The sequence below is a fragment of the Gastrolobium bilobum genome, unplaced genomic scaffold (genome assembly GCF_033153095.1).
Source record: "Gastrolobium bilobum isolate Gb01-03AN ecotype WA unplaced genomic scaffold, APGP_CSIRO_Gbil_v1 utg16926, whole genome shotgun sequence".
Taxonomy (NCBI): domain Eukaryota; kingdom Viridiplantae; phylum Streptophyta; class Magnoliopsida; order Fabales; family Fabaceae; genus Gastrolobium; species Gastrolobium bilobum.
In genome coordinates this window covers 75,472-98,804 of record NW_026896421.1, presented here as the reverse complement: position 1 = coordinate 98,804, position 23,333 = coordinate 75,472, and the positions used below count along the sequence as shown (strand labels likewise).

At 36.8% G+C, this 23,333-nt stretch overlaps 1 protein-coding gene across 1 annotated transcript; it reads left to right on the top strand.

Annotated features, from left to right (window-relative positions):
- Window positions 1-560: 560 nt before the first annotated feature.
- On the top strand, window positions 561-23,333 carry LOC133299656 (serine/threonine-protein kinase CDG1-like). The gene is made up of 8 exons (XM_061499137.1): window positions 561-614; window positions 737-927; window positions 3,067-3,206; window positions 20,835-20,971; window positions 21,047-21,170; window positions 21,551-21,731; window positions 21,904-22,076; window positions 23,089-23,333. The coding sequence occupies exons 1-8, from the start codon at window positions 561-563 to the stop codon at window positions 23,331-23,333; spliced, it is 1,245 nt and encodes a 414-aa protein (XP_061355121.1).

Here is a 23,333-nt window from a genome sequence, read left to right as displayed (position 1 = left end):
ATCCACTTTGGTCTTCTTTAATTTATGATATCTAGAGTAAGCCTTTGACTTGCAGTTAATTTGCTCTCTCCCATTCTTTGTTTTTTCCTATTTGAGTTTTGTGCTGAATTTTATGTCGACAGCATAGTTAAAATTTCACTTTATACTTAATTTTAAAGGTTCGCTTTTTCTGCAGTTACTGCAGATAAGTTATCTGCAGTAAGCCCAATACAACATTGTTTTGGGGAGGAAATCATGGTGTTTTTGTAATTTTAATTTATTTCAGAGTTATAATAGTCTTTATATTTATAATTTTTTAAGATTTCAATACCAAAACGACGTCGCTATGAGAATAAATGCAGATAACTTGTCTGCAGTAACTGCAGAAACATTTTTCCCTAATTTTAATTAAAAAACCACTTTTAATATACACTTAAATAAAATTGTTTTATACATTCGACTAGTATCATATATATAAGTCAAAGAGAGGTACAAACTGTTTAACAACTATATTTTGTGAGGGCATGACTATTTAATAGCTAATCTGTTATTCTCAAGTGCCACAATTCGATTCCAAATCAATGTCCATTTTTTTCCCTTGTAAATCAGCAGGAAGTAGATCAACCAATGGCAATGTTAGCAATTCCACAAGAAAAATTAATTCACAAACAACAAGATCTTTTCCCAAGTTAAAAGGAATTGGAAGATCATCTCCAAGCTTAAGCGATGAGCTAAAAGCTTATTCCCATCTTCAAAGTTCTCCTTCATTGAGCTCATGTTGGCAACAAGCTATTTTAAACCTCAGAATTTACTTGGTGAGTGTGGATTTCGATGTGTTAACAAAGGTTGGATCAGTGAGAATGAGAACTCTTCAGCAAGACCTGGAATGGGGCTTTCAGTTGCTCTAAAGACTCATAACCAGAATGCACTTGAGGGCTATAGGAAATGTCTTGTAAGTTACATGCTAACGCTATCAATAAAATGCAATTTTTTTAGGCAAAATGCTATGATTTCCATCACTGAATGTTTGTTCACTGTTTCATGTATAATTGTAGGCTGAAGTTAATTAACTTGGGGATCTCCTTCATCCATTCTTTCTTTCCCTCCTCTTTTTCATACATACCTCACTTTCATCTCTCATCTTTGCCCTTGAATCTTTCTCACTCTCTCTCTCTTTCTCTCTCTTCACCAAAGCCAGGGTCTTGTTTTGCTCAATGTAAATTACACTTCTAGCCTTAGTGGACTCACCCCATTTCTCATATTCAATTTCTCAGGGAGCGTTTGGTAGATGAGAAATTTTTTTTTTACTGGAAAAACATAATTAATGGGGAAATAGTAGGAAAATGAGTTTGATGGAAAAGTTTAAATAAAGATGTTTGGTTCACCGAAATATTACTGAAAAAATCTATGTAGATTTGCAAAGTCTATGTTTGGTTAAATGTAAAATAGTGATGAAAAAATTGGTTTAATTGACCAAAACACCCAATTATCAATATTTTTTAAACAAACCACTACCTAAAAATGAGAGTCAAACATCAATAACTTGGTTTCCTTAAATATCACTTACCCACCTATCCTAAAATACCACACCCAAAGTGGTATTTGTGAATAGTTAGTTTGAGCAAAAAAACAACACAAATCTAATTACCTAGGCTTCCTATTTAGCTAGTCTTTTTTATTTTTTCAAAACTTGAATATGGGTTGACCCGCCGGACTCAATTCATATTGCCACCTCTAGTTTGTTTGTTTGTTTGTTTTTCTATTTCGAGTTTTTGTGTTGAAGTTTATATGTCAACTCAGTTTAGGGTTCTGAGTTGAAGATATGGCAAGTCCTCGTGGAATGAACGTTGGAGCTTCAAATGTGGGAAAGTATAAGGAAAGAAACAACAACCACTACAAAAAACAAGGCCTATAAGGACATTAGTTTAACCACATTTATTATAATGTTGATAAAAATCCGAAAATACCCCTGATTAGCCATATTATTTTCAAAATGAAGTAAAATTATTTTTGAGTTTTTTATTATCTTTTTTTTCTAAAATGTATTTTTCATTTTTATTCACTACTCTGTTAGTCTATTCTATTAGGATAAACCCTAACGTTTATCTTTCCTGGTTAAAAATTTAATAGGCTTGGAACTCGGTTCCTTTCTTAATCCGGAGCTTCAAATCATGGTATAATATCTCAAAGCAAGTCGAATTTCTCATTGTTAAGGTGACTCTACTTTCAGATCCTTATAGATCTATGAATGTTCTCAATATTTTTTAGTATTATATATTTTTATTTAATTATTTTTGAAATTTCTGGTTTAGGTTTAGTTAACAACAGCAACAACAACATAGGAAGGACAAAGACCACGGTTTTGGTGGAAACTAAGGTTTTTGTTAAGTTGCACGGCTTTGTGGTTTAAAGCTGAAGAAGGAGGCTCCTCTAGTGGCAATAACACAAAAGATGGTATTCTACATATACCTTGTTTAACTATTATTGTTAAGAGTTTACATCATTTTTTAATTTTAATTAATAATTCACTTTTAATATATACTTATAATAGGTGCAGTGATTGTTTATTATTTTTTTGATTTTAATGGAATTGTTTAGCCATTACTTTTTGTGATGGCATGAATCTGTATACTTAATCTCATTCTCAAGTGTGACGTTATGAACTGATGTCTTTTTTTTATCCTTGTAAATCAGAAGGAAGAAGATCAACAACCAATGAAAATGTTAGAGAGAAACCAGTTGCTGCTCATGTATCCTCAAGAAACAATTAATAATTCAAGAATAGCAAGCTAGATCATCTCCCAAGTTAAAAGGAATTGCTACTTCTTCTTCCAGCTTAAGCGAGGAGCTAAGTGCTTATTCCAATCTTCAGAAGTTCTCCTTCAATGAGCTCAAGGTGGCAACAAGCAATTTCTAACCTCAAAATTTGCTTGGTGAAGACTCAAAACCAGAATGGACTTCAGGGTCATAGGTTATTGCTTGTAAGTTACTATGCTAAATAATTAACCTTTAATATAAACTATTTTATTTTGGCAAAGTTCTATGATTTACATCACTTAATATATGTTCACTGTTTCATGTATAATTGCTGGCTGAAGTTAATTATCTTAGGGAACTCCGTCATCCAAATCTAGTTAAATTGATTGGTTATTGCATTGAAGATGATAAAAGGGTACTAGTATATGAGTTCATGCTTCGAGGAAGCTCGGAGAATCACCAGTTTAAGAGTATGTCTTTTTAATTTATGTAACATTCAAATTTTTATTATAGCCTTTTTTTAGAGTTTATTAAAGAAAGGAGAAAGAAAAGTGGCTTTGTTAATGAATGTATACTACATTTTGTAAGTGATTATACTGTCACATATTTGTAGGATTTGTGCCTCTTCCTTGGAATCACATAATAAAAATTATGCTTGCATTTCTGCATGAGGAAGCTCAGAGGCCAGTGATATTTCGAGACTTGGAATGTTTCTTGATGATGAACTCATTCTGAGGCGATACTTGTTAGCTCCATGGTTGGTGGAGCCTACTTGCAAACCCTGAAATGAGAGGGAAGAACAAGATAAGTCTTTGCAATCAGGCAAATAGTTCAATACTTCAATCACTTTATTCATCCGAGGTCTTGCTTTTGGGTCACAACATAGGCATTGAGTAGTGAACTTAATTGACATATAAGCTCCTTTATATGAGAAATGAGCATGAAGTTGATGTCCCATTATTTTGAAGTAGCTATATTTTTGTTGAGTTGATGTCCCATTGAATTGTGCTAGAGTTGGGCTTTTTTTCAAAATATACTCGGGTATCAAGTCATACATTCAGATATTTTACGGGGTTAACCATAAAACAAAGATAGATGAATGATATGTTTTGATACAGGGTAAGATCGTAATTTTTTATTAATTAAGGAGTACAATAGTCAAAAAGCCAAGGTGAGCCCTCAAATTAAACTTGATTATATTCCTTTTTTTGCACCTCTCTCTTTCTTTCATTTACTTCAAATAATTTATTTTCTCTCAAAAAAGAAAAATAGCTTCTTATCAAAACTTTGATAAGCATCGTCTAGTTTCTTAAGAAAAATAGCTTCTTATCAAAACTTTTGTTTTAAAAAAACACGTTAGCTTTATTGATTACTTCTTTTATTTATATTTGGATTTTAATTTTTAATTCCCATTTTAACTTCTTTTTTTTTTGAAAATATTCTAATCGGTTCATCGCTTTGCGGCTAGTCCAATTCGGGATGGGACTCAAGATTAAAACTTTAAACCACTCCCAAAGACGGTACTGGAGAGGATCAAACACAATCAACTCTTAATCTAAATGTTTTCTCCCAACACTTATTCCCCCTTTCCCCAGCGATCGACACACAAACATTATTCAAAGAATAAAGATTGAGTTTAACACTTCTATTACATTATTCTCTCAAGTCCCAAATGTTGTGGTGGCATCGTCGTTGTGGTGTTGGTGGTGGTGACGACAGCGATGATGGTACAACGAAAACGGCAATGATGGTGGCAGTGGTCATGTTAAGATGGTGGTGGTGGTGGTGATTGTAAGAACCCGCACTGTTAATTAAGGAAGTTAACTAATTAATTATATGAAATTAGAAAATAATTTCATAATTGACCCTAATAATTATTTTGAGGCTTAAATAATTATAGTTAGTGATTAATAATGCTGAAAGTCGCTTTTTGACGAAAAGCGCAGATACCGGTTCTGCTACACGATATAAATGCGTACTGGTGAAGTATCCCGGAAAATTACGAAAAGTGTGTATATGTCACTAGAATAACATATAGGACTTGCAAAACAAGTTTCAAGTTAAAATAATGAGAACTGGTGCCAGAATTGATACGGGCTATGGAAAAGCGCGTATCAGAAAGGTATTGCGAAAAATAAAATAAAAATATGATAAATCTTAGAAAAATGAGTAGGTTCAGAATCCTATGTTTGGGATTAAAATGATAAGCGTAGCTATTAGTGCTAATACAGTGTGATTAAAACTTAAGTGGCCTATATAAGGCCTTGGCACACACTTCTAGTCAGATTTTGTGCCTCCAACGTATTGTTTTCTGAAGGATCTGCTGCCACCCTTCTCCCATGGCCTCCCTTACATGAGAAACTCTCCAAGTCACCTATTTTCTTTGATTTCTTCACCTCTAATCAAGTAAACACTTGGGTGTGAGCGTTGGTGAGTGAGAAAGGTGTCACATTCTGAGTGGTGGGTGCTGTGTGTGTGTTGGGAAGGGGATGACTTTGTGGTTTGAGTTGTGAGAGCCTTGTCTTGATGTTTTGAACTTCAAAGACTGAACTTTGAAGAAAAAAGACCCTCCTTAGTGTGCCATTTTCGTGCACATTGAAGTCAGAACCTTGAGGAGCTGTTTGGTGAGCTCCAAGAGCCTTTGTACCTCTGTTTTGAGCATGGGTAAGCTTTACCACCTTTGATCTTGAGTTTTAACGAGTAAAAGTGGAGTCTTGGTATGTTTAATGAGTTAAACAAGTAACCAACTGGTATATGAACCTAAAACATAATAAAAATGCATGCTTTAACGTTGGAATGGGTTAAAAACCCAACCTTTGGAGTGATATCTCGCGAAATGCAAAAACTACATTCTGTCGCGAAATATCCGGATATGGATATCCGGATATGATATCGGGATATTGATATCCGAATATGGTCTTTGAGATATCCGGATATGATATCCGAATATTGATATCTGGATATGACCCCGACAAATATCCAGATATTCTGAGTTTTCGAGAACAGTAACAGTACTGTTCATACAAAACTGAGTTATGGGTTTGTGGACCCTAGATTGTGGAAGTTGAACTTCTGTAATGATTAAGTTAAGTCAGAATCAAGGGATTAAGAGCTTGTGGCTTTGTGAGAAGCCTTAAGACTTAGAAACGTTAAGGAAAGACGTTGTCTTTATATCGTATGCTTGCAGAGTATGAATATTGATATTATTATTGGTCCAAACAGATTGTGATTGTGCTATGTGTGGACTTTGAGCTTGGTTGGACTATTGGTTTGGATTGTTAGCTTGCAAGGTAAGCTTTTGTGTCCTCGGTTTAGCCATTGTATGTTCCACTATGTCCCATGGGAGGATGGTTATATGCATGATGTGTTTTCATGTACTATTTTATTGAAATGCTATAGAGCTGTTAAGTGCAAAATGCTTATGATATGTATGTGGTGTTTCACCTAGCCAGGAAGCCATGGGGTGGTACTGGAGGCGGGTACAACATGGGCTGGTACTGTGTGGGTAATAGACGTATTCCTGCACTTCTCTGATCAGTAGAATAGTTATAACACACATGACATGATTATCTGCTGCATTGCACTGATTTTGGAACTGATATTGAATTACTGCTTTTAAAACTTATATTGCACATGTAAGTGAGCTTGGGGTGGAAGATCCTTGAGGACCCATTGTGTAACAGCCCGTTGTACACCGGTATTGTTAACATTAATTATGATATTAAGCGCAGTTACAATCACAACAATTCATTTATAAAAATGCGAATAAACTTTTTCCGATTATTACGCGAGCCTTTAAAACATAAAAAGCGTAATAATTAAAAGCTGTGACCGTAACCGTAAACTCTTGCGGAAGACTTATTTAAACTATTTTTATAACTTACTTTACTTATTATAAGTTACTAAGGGGTTCCCATAAACCTACTTAGCCAATTACTAACTTTTACGTTTTTACTTACTCGAACATGGTTCACTAATTAAATTACTGCGAACGCACCACAAAAATTCAGACCTTCCACTCAGGTTATATTTTTTTCTTACTTAATTCCCTTTCTAAAAAGCTATCACACGCTATGATCGGAGTACGTTTGCTCCGGATATCGCCGTTTGAAGTTGGACAAGCAAAACAACCAACCAACCCCGAAACAGCTCAAAACACCTCTCACTCCACGAATTACTGCAGCGAATAATTTCATCCAATTTCTCTCAAATATTTATACTACAAACTATACACCTCAAGCTTCAATTTGATATATCATACGCTAAATATGACTGAGAAACGAAGCGGGAATTAATTTCCCAAAAACCGCCAGAAACAGCCCCTGCATATGGGGTTCTGGACAGTCCGAGTTCAATAAATCCTACAGGACTGCTTGCAACCCATAATTTGCTCATATTTTAACACCATGTAGGGGACATCTCAATCTTTAAAATGGCGTATGGTACGTCCCTATCGAATTTCTTTGGAGGGAGATATGATCTACCGAATTTCAACTAAAAACTGTCAGTTTCTAGAAATTTCCCCTGAGTTTCCTTTGTTTTTCCAACATTTCCCAAATTTATACAAGTGATCTATGACCTCAAATGGTACCTAATAATCAGTGGGTGGCACACACAAGGACCAACAATGCCTTGGGGTACTTACAACCCTTCACAGTTTATTTTACATATATAATACATATCACATTTCTTCCTCGATTAATACTTAATACGTTTCAATCATCAAAGTCCAATTGCATGCATCTTCTAAACATACGCATAATCATATTCCTAAAATAGACCTATTGTCCTTCCATCATATTACATGCTTACATATTATATCAGTATTCAGATACATTTTACATTCTCCACATACATATTACATTTTACAACTCCAAGTCTTTAAATACAACATACTGTAAAAACCTCAAAATGATATATGTACTAGACTTAGGCAAAATAACATGAACAAATATGACAGTGAATCTCATCCTACATACATATGGAATGTTCATGCCCTAAGTCTAGCCTAGGCCCAGTGGCCACCAAAATGCAAAATACTGCAAAAACTCCAGCTAAAAACTCCAGCTAATCATCCTGCGGGCTTCTTGCCCGCCGCTCCTGCACCACTGCTACCTCCGGAAATAAAGCCCCCAAGACGGGGTGAGATATACGAATATATCTCAGTAACCTAGAGGTTCTGGAGAAAACTTCGCCCAATGGCTCACTTCGACGCATATAAATAATATAAAATAACTTCTTGAAAACAGGATACAACAAGGGATTTAGTGAAAACGAGGATCATAGGACATAAAATACGACGAAGCTGGAATGGTAGCTACCAATACCACGCAACGTCCTCGGCATATAAGCCTATGGGTCTCATCCAAGGCGTGTTCCTAGAACATCAACCAAGGTACCCCTCCCATCCGCATACACCCGAGACTTCCTAGTGTGCTCCTATCCGGATCACACACCACGACTCTAGGTCAACTGGAACTCCCTCTCGGAGACCTATCCAGTGGAAGTCCGAAACACCCGAAGGCAAAACTGTCTACTGTACAGAGACTCGGTACCTATGTACCAGTATACATACTAAATGCATGATCATGTTATTCTACATTACTCATATACATTTTCCTACCATCACCCTCAACGGCATGGTGGAACACACAAGGGGAACAAGCCCCAGTACCAAGAGGTTACCTGAATAATCCTCTCAACGTAGCTCCAACGTAATATATTTCTCGAGCTCGTTATACAACAGAAATGCCTACACAGAGGACATTCTCAATTAATTACTGTTCATATGAACACATGCAAGCTACTAATTCTACAAGCATGGTTCCAATTACTCACCTCAATCCCACTTAATCCAGGACCAAGGGCAATCCACCGAGCTCACGGTTCGGGGTTCAAATCAACGTACGACAACCTACAACAACCATGTACGAATTGTCAATACACGACAATTCTGTCAGAATATGAAAAAACATCAAAACATCATCTTAACTTATAGAAACCAACATCCACTTCCACCTAGAATTTTATTAACATACAGTTTCACCAATTTTTCCTCTTGGCCGAATTGGCCTAGTTCAAGTCCATGATTTTCTTTCCAAAATATTCTCATGTTTATATACTTCAATCCAAGGGATTCATCAACCATCAAGCCATAACATATTTAAATGAAGCTTCATCCAAAGTCAGCCCCTCTTATGCGTAGGATATATGATTGAAACTCATCTTTTACCACTTATCAAGAAGAAGAAAATACAAGGTTATGACCACAAGAGCACAAGGATTCTTTTCCACAAAATAACTAAGCATTTTAGGGACAAGAAAATACTCACAAGCTCCTCTTAGCTCCCTTGGTTTCTACGGTTTAGGAGGGAAGAATTGAGCTACTTAATGTCTCCTTGGTTGCTCGGTTGGAAGTGGAAATTGAGCTGCATAACATCAAACAAAAAAAACCAACCGACTAGAATCACACAGCTTGGATCTTAGTTCCCTTTTTGTATTGCCTTAAAGAATTGAGCTACTTGATGTCTTGAACCAAGTAAGAACCGATTTGATGTCCTAAAACCATGTCAATTTCTCTTGGCCGTTTGAAAAGAAAGGAAGGAGAAGCTAGGGCGGTCATGTACTTTGAATGGAAGAAAAGGACCGACTTGGTGTTTTGAGACAAGCAAGGAACCGACTTGTTGGTTTAAAGCAATCAAAATTGTTTTCCTTTATTCCTTTGAGTCCACCTCTTGCTTAATTTGCCAAAAACAATTTCTTTAATATTTCCTTGTTGTTCCACGCTTGGCACAAGGTTTCACTTTTGTTTATTTAATTCAACCGTTTGCTAAGAAAAGGCAACGACTAGGATTCTTAAACAATTCACAATTCTCCTTGTTTAATGTTTTTTTGTTTGTATGTAATAATAGAAGAAAAGCTATAGGTGGTCATATGTTTAAGCATGACAAGGATTTTGGTTTAAGCACGACAAGGACTTTTGTCTAAGCACAACAAGGATTAAGCACGACAACGATTAAGCACGACAAGGATTAAACACGACAACGACTAAGCACGACAAGCACCTCACTTCTTTTATTTTTAATTTTTTCTTTGATTAACATCTTAATATTTAAACTTAAAAATTGTGAGGTGTTATACATTGTCTTACTGAGATTTCTGTTTAGAGATCTCACCCCACGTTTGGGGCACATATTTTAGGTTCAGGTAATGCGGGGGTTGAGACCTCTAGCGACAGGAGGTCGGAGCTTAGCTGATATTGTTGTTTATATGATGATATGTTTGGATGCTAGATTATATCTGCTGATGATATGCCTTTTGCATGTTATTATTATGTTGTTTTTGTTGAGACTATGTTTGGCTTTGTTGCCTTATTTGGTGAGCATGGGGATTGTTTATGCCACATTGATTGACTATCTTTTAGTTTAGATCTGAGATGTAATAATATATCAGGATTATGTCCAGGCTACGTGTTGTAGTTCCGTGATTTTAGAGACTCACAATTAATTATATATTGAGGTATTTCAGTTAGCTGTCTTTTGCCATTTACATACAGGTGATGTTTTTATGAAATGAATTAAGTAATTCAACTTGGCTAATGATAATGACATCATAACTGAAAAGAAAAAGATATTCCACATTTTTAAATTAAGCGTGGCTTAATACGATGATATGATAATAAACCGGATATATACGGGGTGTTACATTTTATGGTATCAGAGCACTTTCTAGGGAAAAACCTGTATGTATTGCAATAACTTAAGATGTTTTGTTGTGAGTCGTGTCTGTGCGTTCTCTCCATTGGGTTTTGTTATGATGATGCATATATGACCACATTGCGTGGGCCTGATCAACTCACTCTTTGTGTAACTTGTGCAGAGTCATGGTACTACTCGGAGGAACCGAGACACTAGCGGGGATCAACCTGATCCTGTCCTTGCTGCATTGGCTGATATGCAGGCGGGTCGACTTGCCGACCAGGAGGCCATGAGAATGGAAAACCAGGCTATGCTGGACGCCATCAGAGAGGCGAACAGGAAAGCTAGTGAGGATGTATTGGAGGCGAACCGCCTGGCGAACATGACGATGATGGGAGTCATGTTGGAAGAGATGAGGGCTGGTCTTGCTGTTGATCAGTTTCCTCCGCCACCACCACCTCTACCTCCACCTAGCCTTCGTGACGAGAGCCTGAGTCACGTTGAGGGTGCTACTCCTCTTACTGGGGTGATAGAACCTTACTTGGAGCCTGCTGAGGATCGTGATGTGATTGATCGCCGGCTTAATGCTTTTTGCAAGCATAAGCCACCTTTTTTTGATGGGTCTTATGACCCAATTGCTGCGGTGAGATGGCTACAGGCGTTGGAAAAGATCTTCCGGGTCATGCAGTGTACTAATCCGCAGAAGCTGATGTCCGCCACATATATGCTGGAGGGCGATGCCTATGAGTGGTGGATGAACACCTCTCATGCTTTTGAGGTGCAGGGTCATGTTATGACATGGCCATTCTTCGAGGATTGCTTTCTGGGTCGATACTTCCCTTATGATGCGCAGGAGAGGAAGCAGGGGGAGTTCGACAGATTGGTGCAGGGCTCGTTGTCTGTTGACGAGTACCTGGCCAAGTTTAATGAGCTCGTGAAGTTTGCACACTTTCGGATGGATGTGCCTACTCCGACCTTTGTGGCTGCTAAGTTCCGTAGGGGACTTAGCGAGGAGATAGTTGTTCCTCTTGCTGGAGAGGCTTTGAGAGTTTTTGGGACACTAGTGCAGCAGTGTCGGGACATCGAGGATGTCTGTATCACGAGTAAGGCCAAGAGGGCCAAGATTGCTGAGACGAAGGGAACGAGCAGTTCCACTTCCTGGAAAGACAGGAAGTTTGCTGGAAAGGGAAACAGGAAGCAGTTGGCGGCTAGGCAAGCGCCAAATCAATTCAAGAGGACTTTCAATCAGGGGAGTACAGCGAGTCCTCCTACTCCCAGATGCATGCGATGTGGGAAGGTTCATCTGGGGCCGTGTGCTACCGGTCAAACTATATATTTCCAATGTGGCAAGGAGGGTCACTATGCTAGGGAGTGTCTGTCGTCGACGGCAAGAGCTGCAGCGATTCAAGCAGTTCCATTACAGATGGTTCATTTAACTGCTACTTCGGCACCTGCGGTGCCACCTACTACTGGACGTGTGTATACGTTGGATCGTCAGCAGTCAGACTGAGCTCTGAACCTTGTTAGATGTATCGTTTCCATTGGTGGATCTTTTGTTGATGTATTGTTTGACTCTGGGGCTACGCATTCCTTTATTGCGACCCTGATTGCTGTGGGGCTTGAGTTGCCCATGTCTGTGCTTTCTCCATCGTTGCGGGTTACCACCGCCACTAGAGAAAAGTGTGATACCTCCACTGTACATCGAGATGTCATGTTTCAGTGGGTTGGTCGTGACTACTCGGTAGGTCTAATTGGATTGCCGATGGCTAATTTGGAAATCATTTTGGGCATGGATTGGTTTTCCAGAAACTGTGTGATGATTGATTGTTGTGCCTAGCGAGTGATGGTGTCTCCGTGTTATTCCACAACCAGTTCCTCAATTTTTATTTTTGTGCTGCAGGCTAGGAGAGCCTTGTGAGCATGGACATTGGTGATGTCTTGTTGGGAGGTTTGATGAGTGGGACACAGGAGGATATCACTGGCATTCCTGTGGTGGGGAATTCCTCGAGGTGTTTCTGAGGAGATTCCGGAGTTTCTGCCACAGCGGGAGATAGAGTTCTCGATTGATTTGTTGCCTGGTGTGGGGGCCTATTTCTTTAGCTCCATATCGAAGGTCGCCACCGGAGTTGGCAGAGCTGAAGAAGCTCAATGAAGATCTTTTGGCGAAAGACTTCTTTCGACCGAGCGTGTCTCCTTGGGGAGCATTGAGTTTTGATTTATTATGTTATTGAAATTGAAAATTTTGCAGGTGTACGCGAACTAAGGTACGTTATTATGTGAATGAATATGTTAAATAACATGTATTGGTTGAAATGAACATGATTATGATTTCGTACTGTAAAATGAATATAAATTTAAGTTGAGGATGTTGATTATACATTGTAAGTCTTGTTGAGGCTAGAGTCATGGAATAGGACAAAACTCACTCAAATTTGGTGTGGATTTGAGTATGTGGGGTTAGGTCACCTCTATTGAGAGAGTCACTAGTGATCCCAGTGTGTAGAGCGATGCTTTTGATGTCATCGTGAAGTTTCGAGTTTTGACGGTGACTTCCTTGTTTGGGGGTGCACTTCTCGAGATGGAGACTGTGAGAGTCAAGAATGAGCCTATGGAGAAGATCCAAGATGCGCAAGTGCATAGAGAGTGCCTGGACTTTGTGAAGGACCAGGACGGTGTGTCTTGGTTTGAAGAAGGACAATGTTGTTTTCGTGTCCAAATGTTTGTTTGTCAGAAGGTGAAGATAGAACGCCAGAAGCCGTCTGGTAAGCTTCAACCTCTTGAGATTCCGGACTGAAAATGGGAGAGCATTTCCATGGACTTCGTGGTGGGTTTGCCGAAGACTCAGGTTGGCTTTGACTCTATCTGGGTCATTGTGGACAGACTGACGAAGTCTGCCCACATTCTTCCGGTAAAGGTGAGCTTCACTATAGAGAAGTTGGCCAAGTTGTATGTTCGCGAGATTGTGAGGCTTCACGGGGTGCCCGAGAGTATCATCAGTGATAGGGACCCGAAGTTCACACCTCGATTCTGGGAGGCGCTGCAGGGAGCTTTTGGTACTCAATTGAGATTGAGTACAACCTACCACCCTCTGACTGACGGACAGACTGAGCGGACCATCCAGACCTTGGAGGACATTTTAAGGGCTTGCACTTTGGAGCAGGGCTCAGCATGGGATAAGTACTTTCCATTGGTGGAGTTTTCGTACAACAACAGTTTCCATGTAGCCTGGGCATGGCACCCTACGAGGCGTTGTATGGTAGGAGGTGTCGGACTCCTACCTGCTGGTCTGAGGTTGGAGATAAGGATTTGTTTGGCTTGGACTTCGTCCAAGATACCACCAAGCAGATCCAGATGATCTGAGAGAAACTGAAGCAGGCGCAGAATCGCCAAAAGAGCTACTACGATGTCAAGCATCGTCCACTGGAGTTCAGTGAGGGTGAACACGTGTTTGTGAGACTTTCACCTGTCACCAGTGTTGGTCGGGCACTTGGAGTGAGGAAGCTGAGCCCGCGATTCATTGGGCCATACCAGATCCTTGGTAGAGTAGAACCAGTTGCCTACCGGTTTCCCTTGCCTCCGAACTTGGCCAACATCCATGACGTGTTTCACGTGTCTCAGCTTTGGAAGTACGTAGCCGATCCTTCGCACGTGGAGTAACAGGATGATGTGGAGGTTCAGGAGAACCTAAAGACTCACGTCGGACCACTAAAGATTCTCGATCGTGGCGAGAAGCAGCTAAGGAGCAAGCTCATTCCGATGGTCAAAGTGCAATGGTCAGAAAGAACTCCTGAGGAGTGTACCTGGGAGCGAGAGGATGAGCTTCTCCGGCAGTATCCCGACTTCCGAGACATGTATGTTTCTAATTTTGAGGACAAAATTCTTAAAAAGGTGGGGATAATGTAAGAACCCGCACAGTTAATTAAGGAAGTTAATTAATTAATTATGTGAAATTAGAAAATAATTCTATAATTGACCCTAATAATTATTATGAGGCTTAAATAATTATAATAAGTAATTAATAATGCTGAAAGCCGCTTTTCTGACGAAAAGTGCAGATACCGATTCTGCTTTTCGGTATAAATGCGTACCGGTGAAGTATCCCAAAAAATTACGAAAAGTGTGTATATGTCACTAGAATAATATATAGGACTTGTAAAATAAGTTCCAAGTTAAAATAATGAGAACTGGTGCCAGAACTGATAATGGCTATGGAAAAGCGCGTACCGGAAAGGTGCTGTAAAAAATAAAATAAAAATATAATAAATCTTATAAAAATGAGTAGGTTCAGAATTCTAAGTTTGGGATTAAAATGCTAAGCATAGCTATTAGTGCTAATGCAGTGTGATTAAAACTTAAGTGGCCTATATAAGGCCTTGGCACACACTTCTAGGTCAGATTTTGTGCCTCCAACGTATTGTTTTCTGAAGGAGCTGCTGCCACCCTTCTCCCATGGCCTCCCTTACATGAGAAACTCTCCAAGTCACCGATTTTCTTTGATTTCTTCACCTCTAATCAAGTAAACACTTGGGTGTGAGCGTTGGTGAGTGAGAAATGTGTCACCTTCTGAGTGGTGGGTGCTGTGTGTGTGTTGGTAAGGGGCTGACTTTGTGGTTTGAGTTGTGAGAGCCTTGTCTTGATGTTTTGAGCTTCAAAGAGTGAACTTTGAAGAAAAAGACCCTCCTTAGTGTGCCATTTTCGTGCACATTGAAGTCAGAACCTTGAGGAGCTGTTTAGAGAGCTCCAAGAACCTTTGTACCTCTGTTTTGAGCTTGGGTAAGCTTTACCACCTTTGATCTTGAGTTTTAACGAGTAAAAGTGGAGTCTTGGTATGTTTAATGAGTTAAACAAGTAACCAACTGGTATATGAACCTAAAACATAATAAAAATGCATGCTTTAACGTTGGAATGGGTTAAAAACCCAACCTTTGGAGTGATATCTCGCGAAATGCAGAAACTGCATTCTGTCGCTCGGTTTAGCCATTGTATCCGGATATGGTCTTTGAGATATCCGCATATGGATATCCGGATATCCATATCCGGATATTGATATCCGGATATGACCCCGACAAATATCTGGATATTCTGGGTTTTTGAGAACAGTAACGGTACTGTTCATACAGAACTGAGTTATGGGTTTGTGGACCCTAGATTGTGGAAGTTGAACTTCTGTAATGATTAAGTTAAGTCAGAATCAAGGGATTAAGGGCTTGTGGCTTTGTGAGAAGCCTTAAGACTTAGAAACGCAAAGGAAAGGCGTTGTCTTTATATCGTATGCTTGTAGAGTATGAATATTGATATTATTATTGGTCCAAAAAGATTGTGATTGTGTTGTGTGTGGACTTTGAGCTTGGTTGGACTATTGGTTTGGATTGTTAGCTTGCAAGGTAAGCTTTCGTGTCCTCGGTTTAGCCATTGTATGTTCCACCATGTCCCATAGGGGGATGGTTATATGCATGATGTGTTTTCATGTACTGTTTTATTGAAATGCTATGGAGCTGTTAAGTGCAAAATGCTTATGATATGTATGTGGTGTTTCGCCTAGCCAGGAAGCCATGGGGTGGTCTTGGGGGCGAGTACAGCACGGGCTGGTACTGTGTGGGTAATAGATGTATTCCTGCATTTCTCTGATCAGTAGAATAGTTATAACACACATGACATGATTATCTGCTGCATTGCACTGATTTTGGAACTGATATTGAATTATTGCTTTTAAAACTTATATTGCACATGTAAGTGAGCTTGGGGTGGAAGATCCTAGAGGACCCCTTGGCTTACTGAGATTTCTGTTTAGAGATCTCACCCCACGTTTCGGGCACAGATTTCAGGTTCAGGTAATGCGGGGGTTGAGACCTCTAGTGGCAGGAGGCCAGAGCTTAGCTGATATTGCTGTTTAGATGATGATATGTTTGGATGCTGGATTATATCTGCTGATGATATGCCTTTAGCTTGTTATTATTATATTGTTGTTGTTGAGACTATGTTTGGCTTTGTTGCGTTATTTGGTGAGCATGGGGATTTCCATGCCACATTGATTGACTATCTTTTAGTTTAGATCTGAGATGTAATAATGTATCAGGATTATGTCTGGGCTACGTGTTGTAGTTCCGTGATTTTAGAGACTCACAGTTAATTATATATTGAGATATTTCAGTTAGCTGTCTTTTGCCATTTATATACATGCGATGTTTTTATGAAATGAATTAAGTAATTCAACTTGGCTAACGATAATGACATCATAATTGAAAAGAAAAAGATATTCCGCATTTTTAAATTAAGCGTGGCTTAATACGATGATATGATAACAAACCGGAGATATACAGAGTTTTACAGTGATGATTATAGTGGTGGAAAGTGGTTGAGAGAGACAAGTGTTTCTCATTTTGTTCCCGAGAATAAAAAAACAAAAAAATTTGATTGTTTTTTTTTCCAGCTTAGAAATTGAACCGGTTCATTCTCATGAACAAAAAAATAAACTGATTTTGTCAAATACTGTTTCTATCCATTTATATTCCCAGGAACAAAAATTGATTCTGAGAAGATTGTCATGCACACCCTAAGTGTCATCAACCATAAGAAAAATATGGATGTGTAAGTCTCATTTGATAACTAAGGTATGAAATTTAGCCCGAAAACCTGACTATTCCTTTTTGTTTAAGTCTCAATTTTTTTTTTCCTCAAAAAAATAATAATAGCATCTTATCATAAGCATATTCTAGATTCTTCTTCTTTATTTTGAAAAAAAACTTCGACTTTATCGAAAACGTAATTTTTTTGTCTCACTTATATCCATATTTAAAAATTTTCATTCCAATTTTAAATGTTAACTTAATACCCTTCTCTTCTCTGAAATTGTTTCCCTTTTTTCCCAGCGGCATACAGAATACTTTCTCGAGATTGGGGATTAAGTTTAATCCATCATAGGAAGAATTTCAATCTACTCAAGTCTTTTTTGATAACTAAGGTTGAAAACTTAGCCCCAAATCATGATTGTATTCCTTTGTGGGCTTCTATTTATTACTTTTGTTTTCCTCAATTTTTTTTTTTATTTTCCTCAAATAAAAAAATCAGTTTATCAAAGCTTCCAGATGCATCTTCTAGTCTCTCTCTCTCCCCCCTCTCTCCCTCTCTCTCAGTCTTTCTCTCTCTAAAAACACATTGATTTTATCGAAAACGTAATTTTTGATTCCATTTATATCCTTATTTAAAAAATTTTATTCCAATTTGAACTCTTAACATAAAACTCATCTCTTGACATTTCTCTCACTTTGTTCCCCCTTTCTTAGAGGCTCACAGAATACCATATAAAGAATAGAGATCGAGTTTCATCCAACCTAAGAATAGTTCAGATCTGCTCAAATCTCTTTTGTTAATTAAGGTATGAATCTTAGCCCCAAAACCCGAGTACACCTCTCTCTCGGTCTTTCTCTCTCTAAAAAACACATTGATTTTATCAAAAATGTAATATTTGATTCCATTTATATCCTTATTTAAAATTTTTAATTCCAATTTGAACTCTTAACCTAATACTCATCTCTTGACATTTCTCTCACATTGTTTCCCCTTTCTTAGCTGCGCACAGAATACCATATAAAGAATAGAGATCGAGTTTCGTCCAAAATAAGAATAGTTCAGATCTGTTCAAATCTCTTTTTTTTAATTAAGGTATGAATCTTAGCCCCAAAACTCGACTACATTTCCTTTTGTTCCCACCTCTCTTACTTTTGTTTCCTTCAAATGCTTTTTTTTTCTCAAATAAATAATGATAGAATCTTATCAAATCATACTCTTTGCTCTTATTTCTTTTGTTTTAAATGTTCAACTTTTTAAAAATATGAATTTCCGTTCCGTTTATATCGTAATTTAAAATTTTATTGATATTTTAACTCTTAACCAAATACTCTTCTCCCAAAATTTCTCTCACAATATTCCTGTATTTCCTCAGCAGGATACAAAATACTATCTACACAATTGAGATCTAGTTTCATTTAACATAAGAAAAATTTGGATATACTCAAGGCCTCATTTGAAGACTAAGGTAGGAAGCTTAGACCCAAAACCCGAATGCATTGCGTTACTTTTATCTTCCACAAATATTTTTTGGTTTTGTTTTCCTCAGAAAGAAGAATAACTTTTACTCAAATATTCCAAAAGCATATTCTAGCTTTTTTGTGTGTGTGTGAAAAATACAGACCAACTTTATTGTAAAAGTAATTTTTTTATTCTATTAATATCATTATATATTTTTAATTTCAATTTCAATGAATACCTTTCTCCTACTCTTTTATATCAATACTCTCTCTTTTCCCAGGGCTCAGAGAATACCATCCAGAGAATATAATTTAGTTTCAAACAACATAAGGAGAATTTGAATCTAACCAAGTCTCATTTGATAACAAAGGTATTAAGCTTAGCCTGAAAACCCAATTATGTTGCTTTTTATTCCAATCTCTCTATCGCTTTGCTTTTTCCTCAAATATTTTTTATTTTCCTCAAAAAATAATAATAATATCTTAGAAGCATATTCTAGATTCTCTCTATTATTTTTCTAAAATCAATTTTAATTTTTAATTCCAATTTTAACTCTTAACTTAATATCTTCTCCCGACATTTCTCTCACATTATTTCGCTCATTCTCTGGCGGAACATACTATACCTTTTAGAGATTAGAGATTGAGTTTCATCCAACTTAGTAATAATTCTAATCTACTCATATCTCATTTGATAGGTAAGGTAGGAAGCTTTGGCTCAAAGCCTGATTGTATTCCTTTTTGTTCGCACCTCTGCGTTACTTTTGCTTTCCTGAAATGTTTTTTTTTTGTTTTTCTAAAAAGAAATCTTCTCATCAAAGTCTCTCTCACTCTCTCTAAAAAAAGCACATCAACTTTAACAAAACTGTAATTTTTGGTTTCATTTATATCGTCATTAAAAATTTTCAACTCTCTACATAATACACTTCTCACGGCATTTATGTTACGTTGTTCCCCTCTTTTCCCAACTGCACATAGAACACCATCTAGAGATTAGATCGATCTTCATTCAACATAGAAAGATTTTCAATCTACTCAAGTCTCATTTGATTCTTATCAAAGCTTGCATATGCATCTTCTAGCTTCGTTCTCCTTGATTCTCTCTCTCTCTCTCTCTCTCTCTCTCTCTCTCTCTCTTTGTATTCGCAAAGTGCATCAACGGTAGCACACCAAATACCACCTATAAAATACATACATAGTTTCATCCACCATAGGGAGAATTTGGATCCATTAAAATTTCATTTAATATCTAAGGTAGAAATCTTAGGGGCAAAACTATATTGGATCCTTTTTTGTTCCTACCTCTCTGCTACTTTTGTTTTTCTCAAATGTTTTTTCCTAAAAGAAAAAAAAAACTTCAAATCAAAGCTTCTAGAATCATCTCCTAGTTTTTTTTTCCTCTTAAAAAGCACATCAGCTTTATTAAAAAAGTAACTTTTTTATTCAATTTATATCTTCAATTTAGTTCTTTAATTTCAATTTTAACTCTTAACTTAACACCCTTATTCCGACACGTCTCCCACATTATTCCCTTTTCCCCTAGTGGTGCACAAAATACAATTTAAGAGAATAGAGATCAAGTTTCGTCAAATATGTGGAGAATTTGAATATGCTCAAGTCTCATTTGATAACTATAGTTAGATGCTTAGCCCCAAACCCAACTTAATTATTTTTATTTTCCTCAAGTGTTTTTTATTTTTTCTTAAAAAATAATAATAGCTTATTATCAGTATCTTGTAGAAGTTTCTTTTAACTTCTCTTTTTGTTTTTATAAAGAAATGTGTTAGCATTATTTAAAATATGATTTTTTTATTCCATTTATATATTTATTTTAAACTTTTAATTCCAATCTTAACCCTTAACCTAAAATTCTTCTCTCTCACTTCTCACACATTATTATCCCCTTCTCCCGACGGTGCACATAACACCATTCATGTGTTGAGATTTTTTAGCATAGTAGCCCAATTGACATTGTTATATATTTCTTCTTTGATCGTAGCTCCTTAACGTGATTCCTCTTCTCTAAAGTAGCACTTGTTTTGAGTTCCTATACTCATAGAAGAGAAACACATAATGGTTCTTCGGATAGAGTTAGCAATTCGAATAGCAATTGCATTAATGAAATATAGAAATTAGTGACTTCATTTGAGTGAAATATTGGTTGAAGTCAGCTGATAGCCTAACAAATTGTCAATCAAGATTTAAGTGACTTCATATATAATTAAATATGATGATAAATAATTAGATTTAAATATTGTATACGTTATTTTACTATGATTCAATAATTGTATACTAGAGATATACCATAGAACGAGTAATAATGTCATATATTTTTATATATCAGAGAACAAGTAATATTGTCATATATTATCAGGATGTGTGTCCCTTCAATGGTCAATCAGAATGAAAATTATGTTTGGTGCTGTAAAGGACCTTGCATTTCTGCACGAGAAAGCTGAAAGGCCAATGATATTTGGAGACTTCAAAACTTCTAATATCCCATTGGATTTGGTTAGTGGAATATTGCATACTCTACTAGTCATGAACGCACAACTTTCCTTCAATCTTAACGATTTTCTTCTTCAGGAATACATTGCAAAATTTTCTGATTTTGGGCTTACAAAAGATGCTCAAGAGGAAGACTTAACTCATGTTTCAACTCAAGTGATGGGAACATATTGCTATGCAGCCCTTGATTATATGATGGCGGGTTAGTATAATTATATTGTAGATAATTCTCTCTTCCATCTCATTATGTTATCAGAATGCTATGTTCCTTGAATCTAATTTGCTTCTATTCCATCTAATACATGTAAATATTTCTTTTTGTTGATTCATTCTTCAAATCCACAGAATTACTGTTCTTTAATTTATGATATCCAAGTATGCCTTTGACTTGCGGTTAAACTAGCTAGCTGGAAAGGATGCATTAATATGAAAAGGGAAGTGAAAAAAATTGTGAAAATGAAAGACCCTGCTGTTAGATAGATATTCCTCTATATATGATGTTACTAAGTCTCTTTAATGCCATTAATATGCAAAGTTAAAATTCATCACCACTATGATGTTTTGTTTTGTATCAATGTGTAGCACACAAACAGAAGCTTTATGGGAATGCCTGGCCCATAGTTTATTGGTACATTATATCGTCCCATGGTGGGGTTTGTTCTTTTGATGAATGTCTCTTTGTTCTGGGATGGTTCTACAATTTTGAGCCTTTACCAAATTTTGTTAATTTTGCTTTTGCTTTTGCATTTGGGGGTTTTCTTATGTCTGTCGTTGTTTCTATTACTCGATGCACTCTCCCATTCTTTTCTTTTTTTAATTTAAGTTTTGTGCTAAATTTTCTGTCTACAGTTTTGTTAAAAATTCATTTTATATACTTACATTTTAATTGAAATTCGTTTCTAATATATATTTGTATATCAAATTGTTTAATACAGTTTATTCCCATCTTTGGAAGTTCTCCTACAAGAGTTCAAGTTGGCCACGAGCAATTTTAAACCTCAGAATTTACTTGGTGAGTGTGGATTTGGATGTGATTACAAAGGTTGGATCAGTGAGAATGAGAGCTCTTCAGCAAGATCTAGAATAGAGCTTTCAATTGCTATGAAAGGCATGTCACTTATTCGAATTCTCTTATTTGAGGATAGGAAGGCTTATCACTAAATCATTTTTATTTGTTTGATATAAAATTCATAATTTAATATTTATAATATATTATTTTAAAATTCGATAGAATCCCTTTGATCACCGGTCACGTGTTGTAGTGTGACAGTGGCAATGCTCAATATAAACTGCACTTCTGCATTTCTCATATTCAATATCTCATTAATTTCCATAGCTTTCAATTGCCCCAGTTCTCTCTCTGTTCTTGTCCCAAGCACCCTCTCTCTCTCTCTCTGGTGATGTTTTTCTTGCTCTCAATTCCATCTCTTTTCAATTGCAAGTCCTCTTTTTTTTTCATGTATCAAAATGCTCCAAACCCGATTTTCCCATGTGGTGTTTGTTCATTTTCTGTTCTCATGTGTTGAACCTCTCTCGGTTCTGGAATGGTTCTACATTTGTTAATTTTTTGCTTTTGGTTTTTGCATTTGGAGTTTTCATATCTATATCTGTCGTTGTTTCTGCTACTCAGTGCACTCTCCATTCTTTTTCCTTTTTTATCTATTTGAGTTTTGGTGGTGAAGTTTATATATCTACAATTTAGGGTTCTGAGTTGAAGATATGGCAAGTCCTCGTGGAGTGAACATTGGAGCTTCAAATATGGGAAAGTATAAGGTCCAAAGTTCACGATTTTTGTGGAAACTCAGGATTTTTGTTAAGTTGCATGGCTTTGCGGTTTAAAGCAGATGAAGGTGGCTCCTCTAGTGGCAATAACAAAAAAAGATGGTATTCTACATATACCTTGTTTCACCATTCAAGTTAGAGTTTACATCATTTTCTAATTATAATTAATAATTCATTTTTTATATATACTTATAATATATAGGGGCAGTGTTTGTTTTTATTGAAATTGTTCAGCCATTACTTTTTGTGATGGTATGACTCTTTATACTTAAATCTCATTCTCAAGTGACACAACTATGTTCTGAATAGATATCTTTTTTTTAATCCTTGAAAATCAGAAGAAAGTAGATCAACAACCAATCACAATGCTAGAGAGAAACCAGTTGCTTCTGATGTATCCCCAAGAAACAATAATCCAAGAAGAGCAAGATCATCTCCCAAGTTAAAAGGAATTGCTACATCTTCTTCAAGCTTAAGAGAGGAGCTAAGTGCTTATTCCAACCTTCACAACTTCTCCTTCAATGTGCTCAAGGTGGCAACAAGCAATTTCAAACCTCAAATTTTGCTTGGTGAAGACTCATAA

Coding starts and splice junctions, on each gene's coding strand:
- LOC133299656 (XM_061499137.1), top strand. CDS start 561: ATGTCCATTTTTTTCCCTTGTAAATCAGCAGGAAGTAGATCAACCAAT. Junction 615..736: donor GTAGATCAACCAATGGCAAT/GTTAGCAATTCC, acceptor CCATCTTCAAAG/TTCTCCTTCATTGAGCTCAT. Junction 21,732..21,903: donor GCATTTGGGGGTTTTCTTAT/GTCTGTCGTTGT, acceptor TGTTTAATACAG/TTTATTCCCATCTTTGGAAG.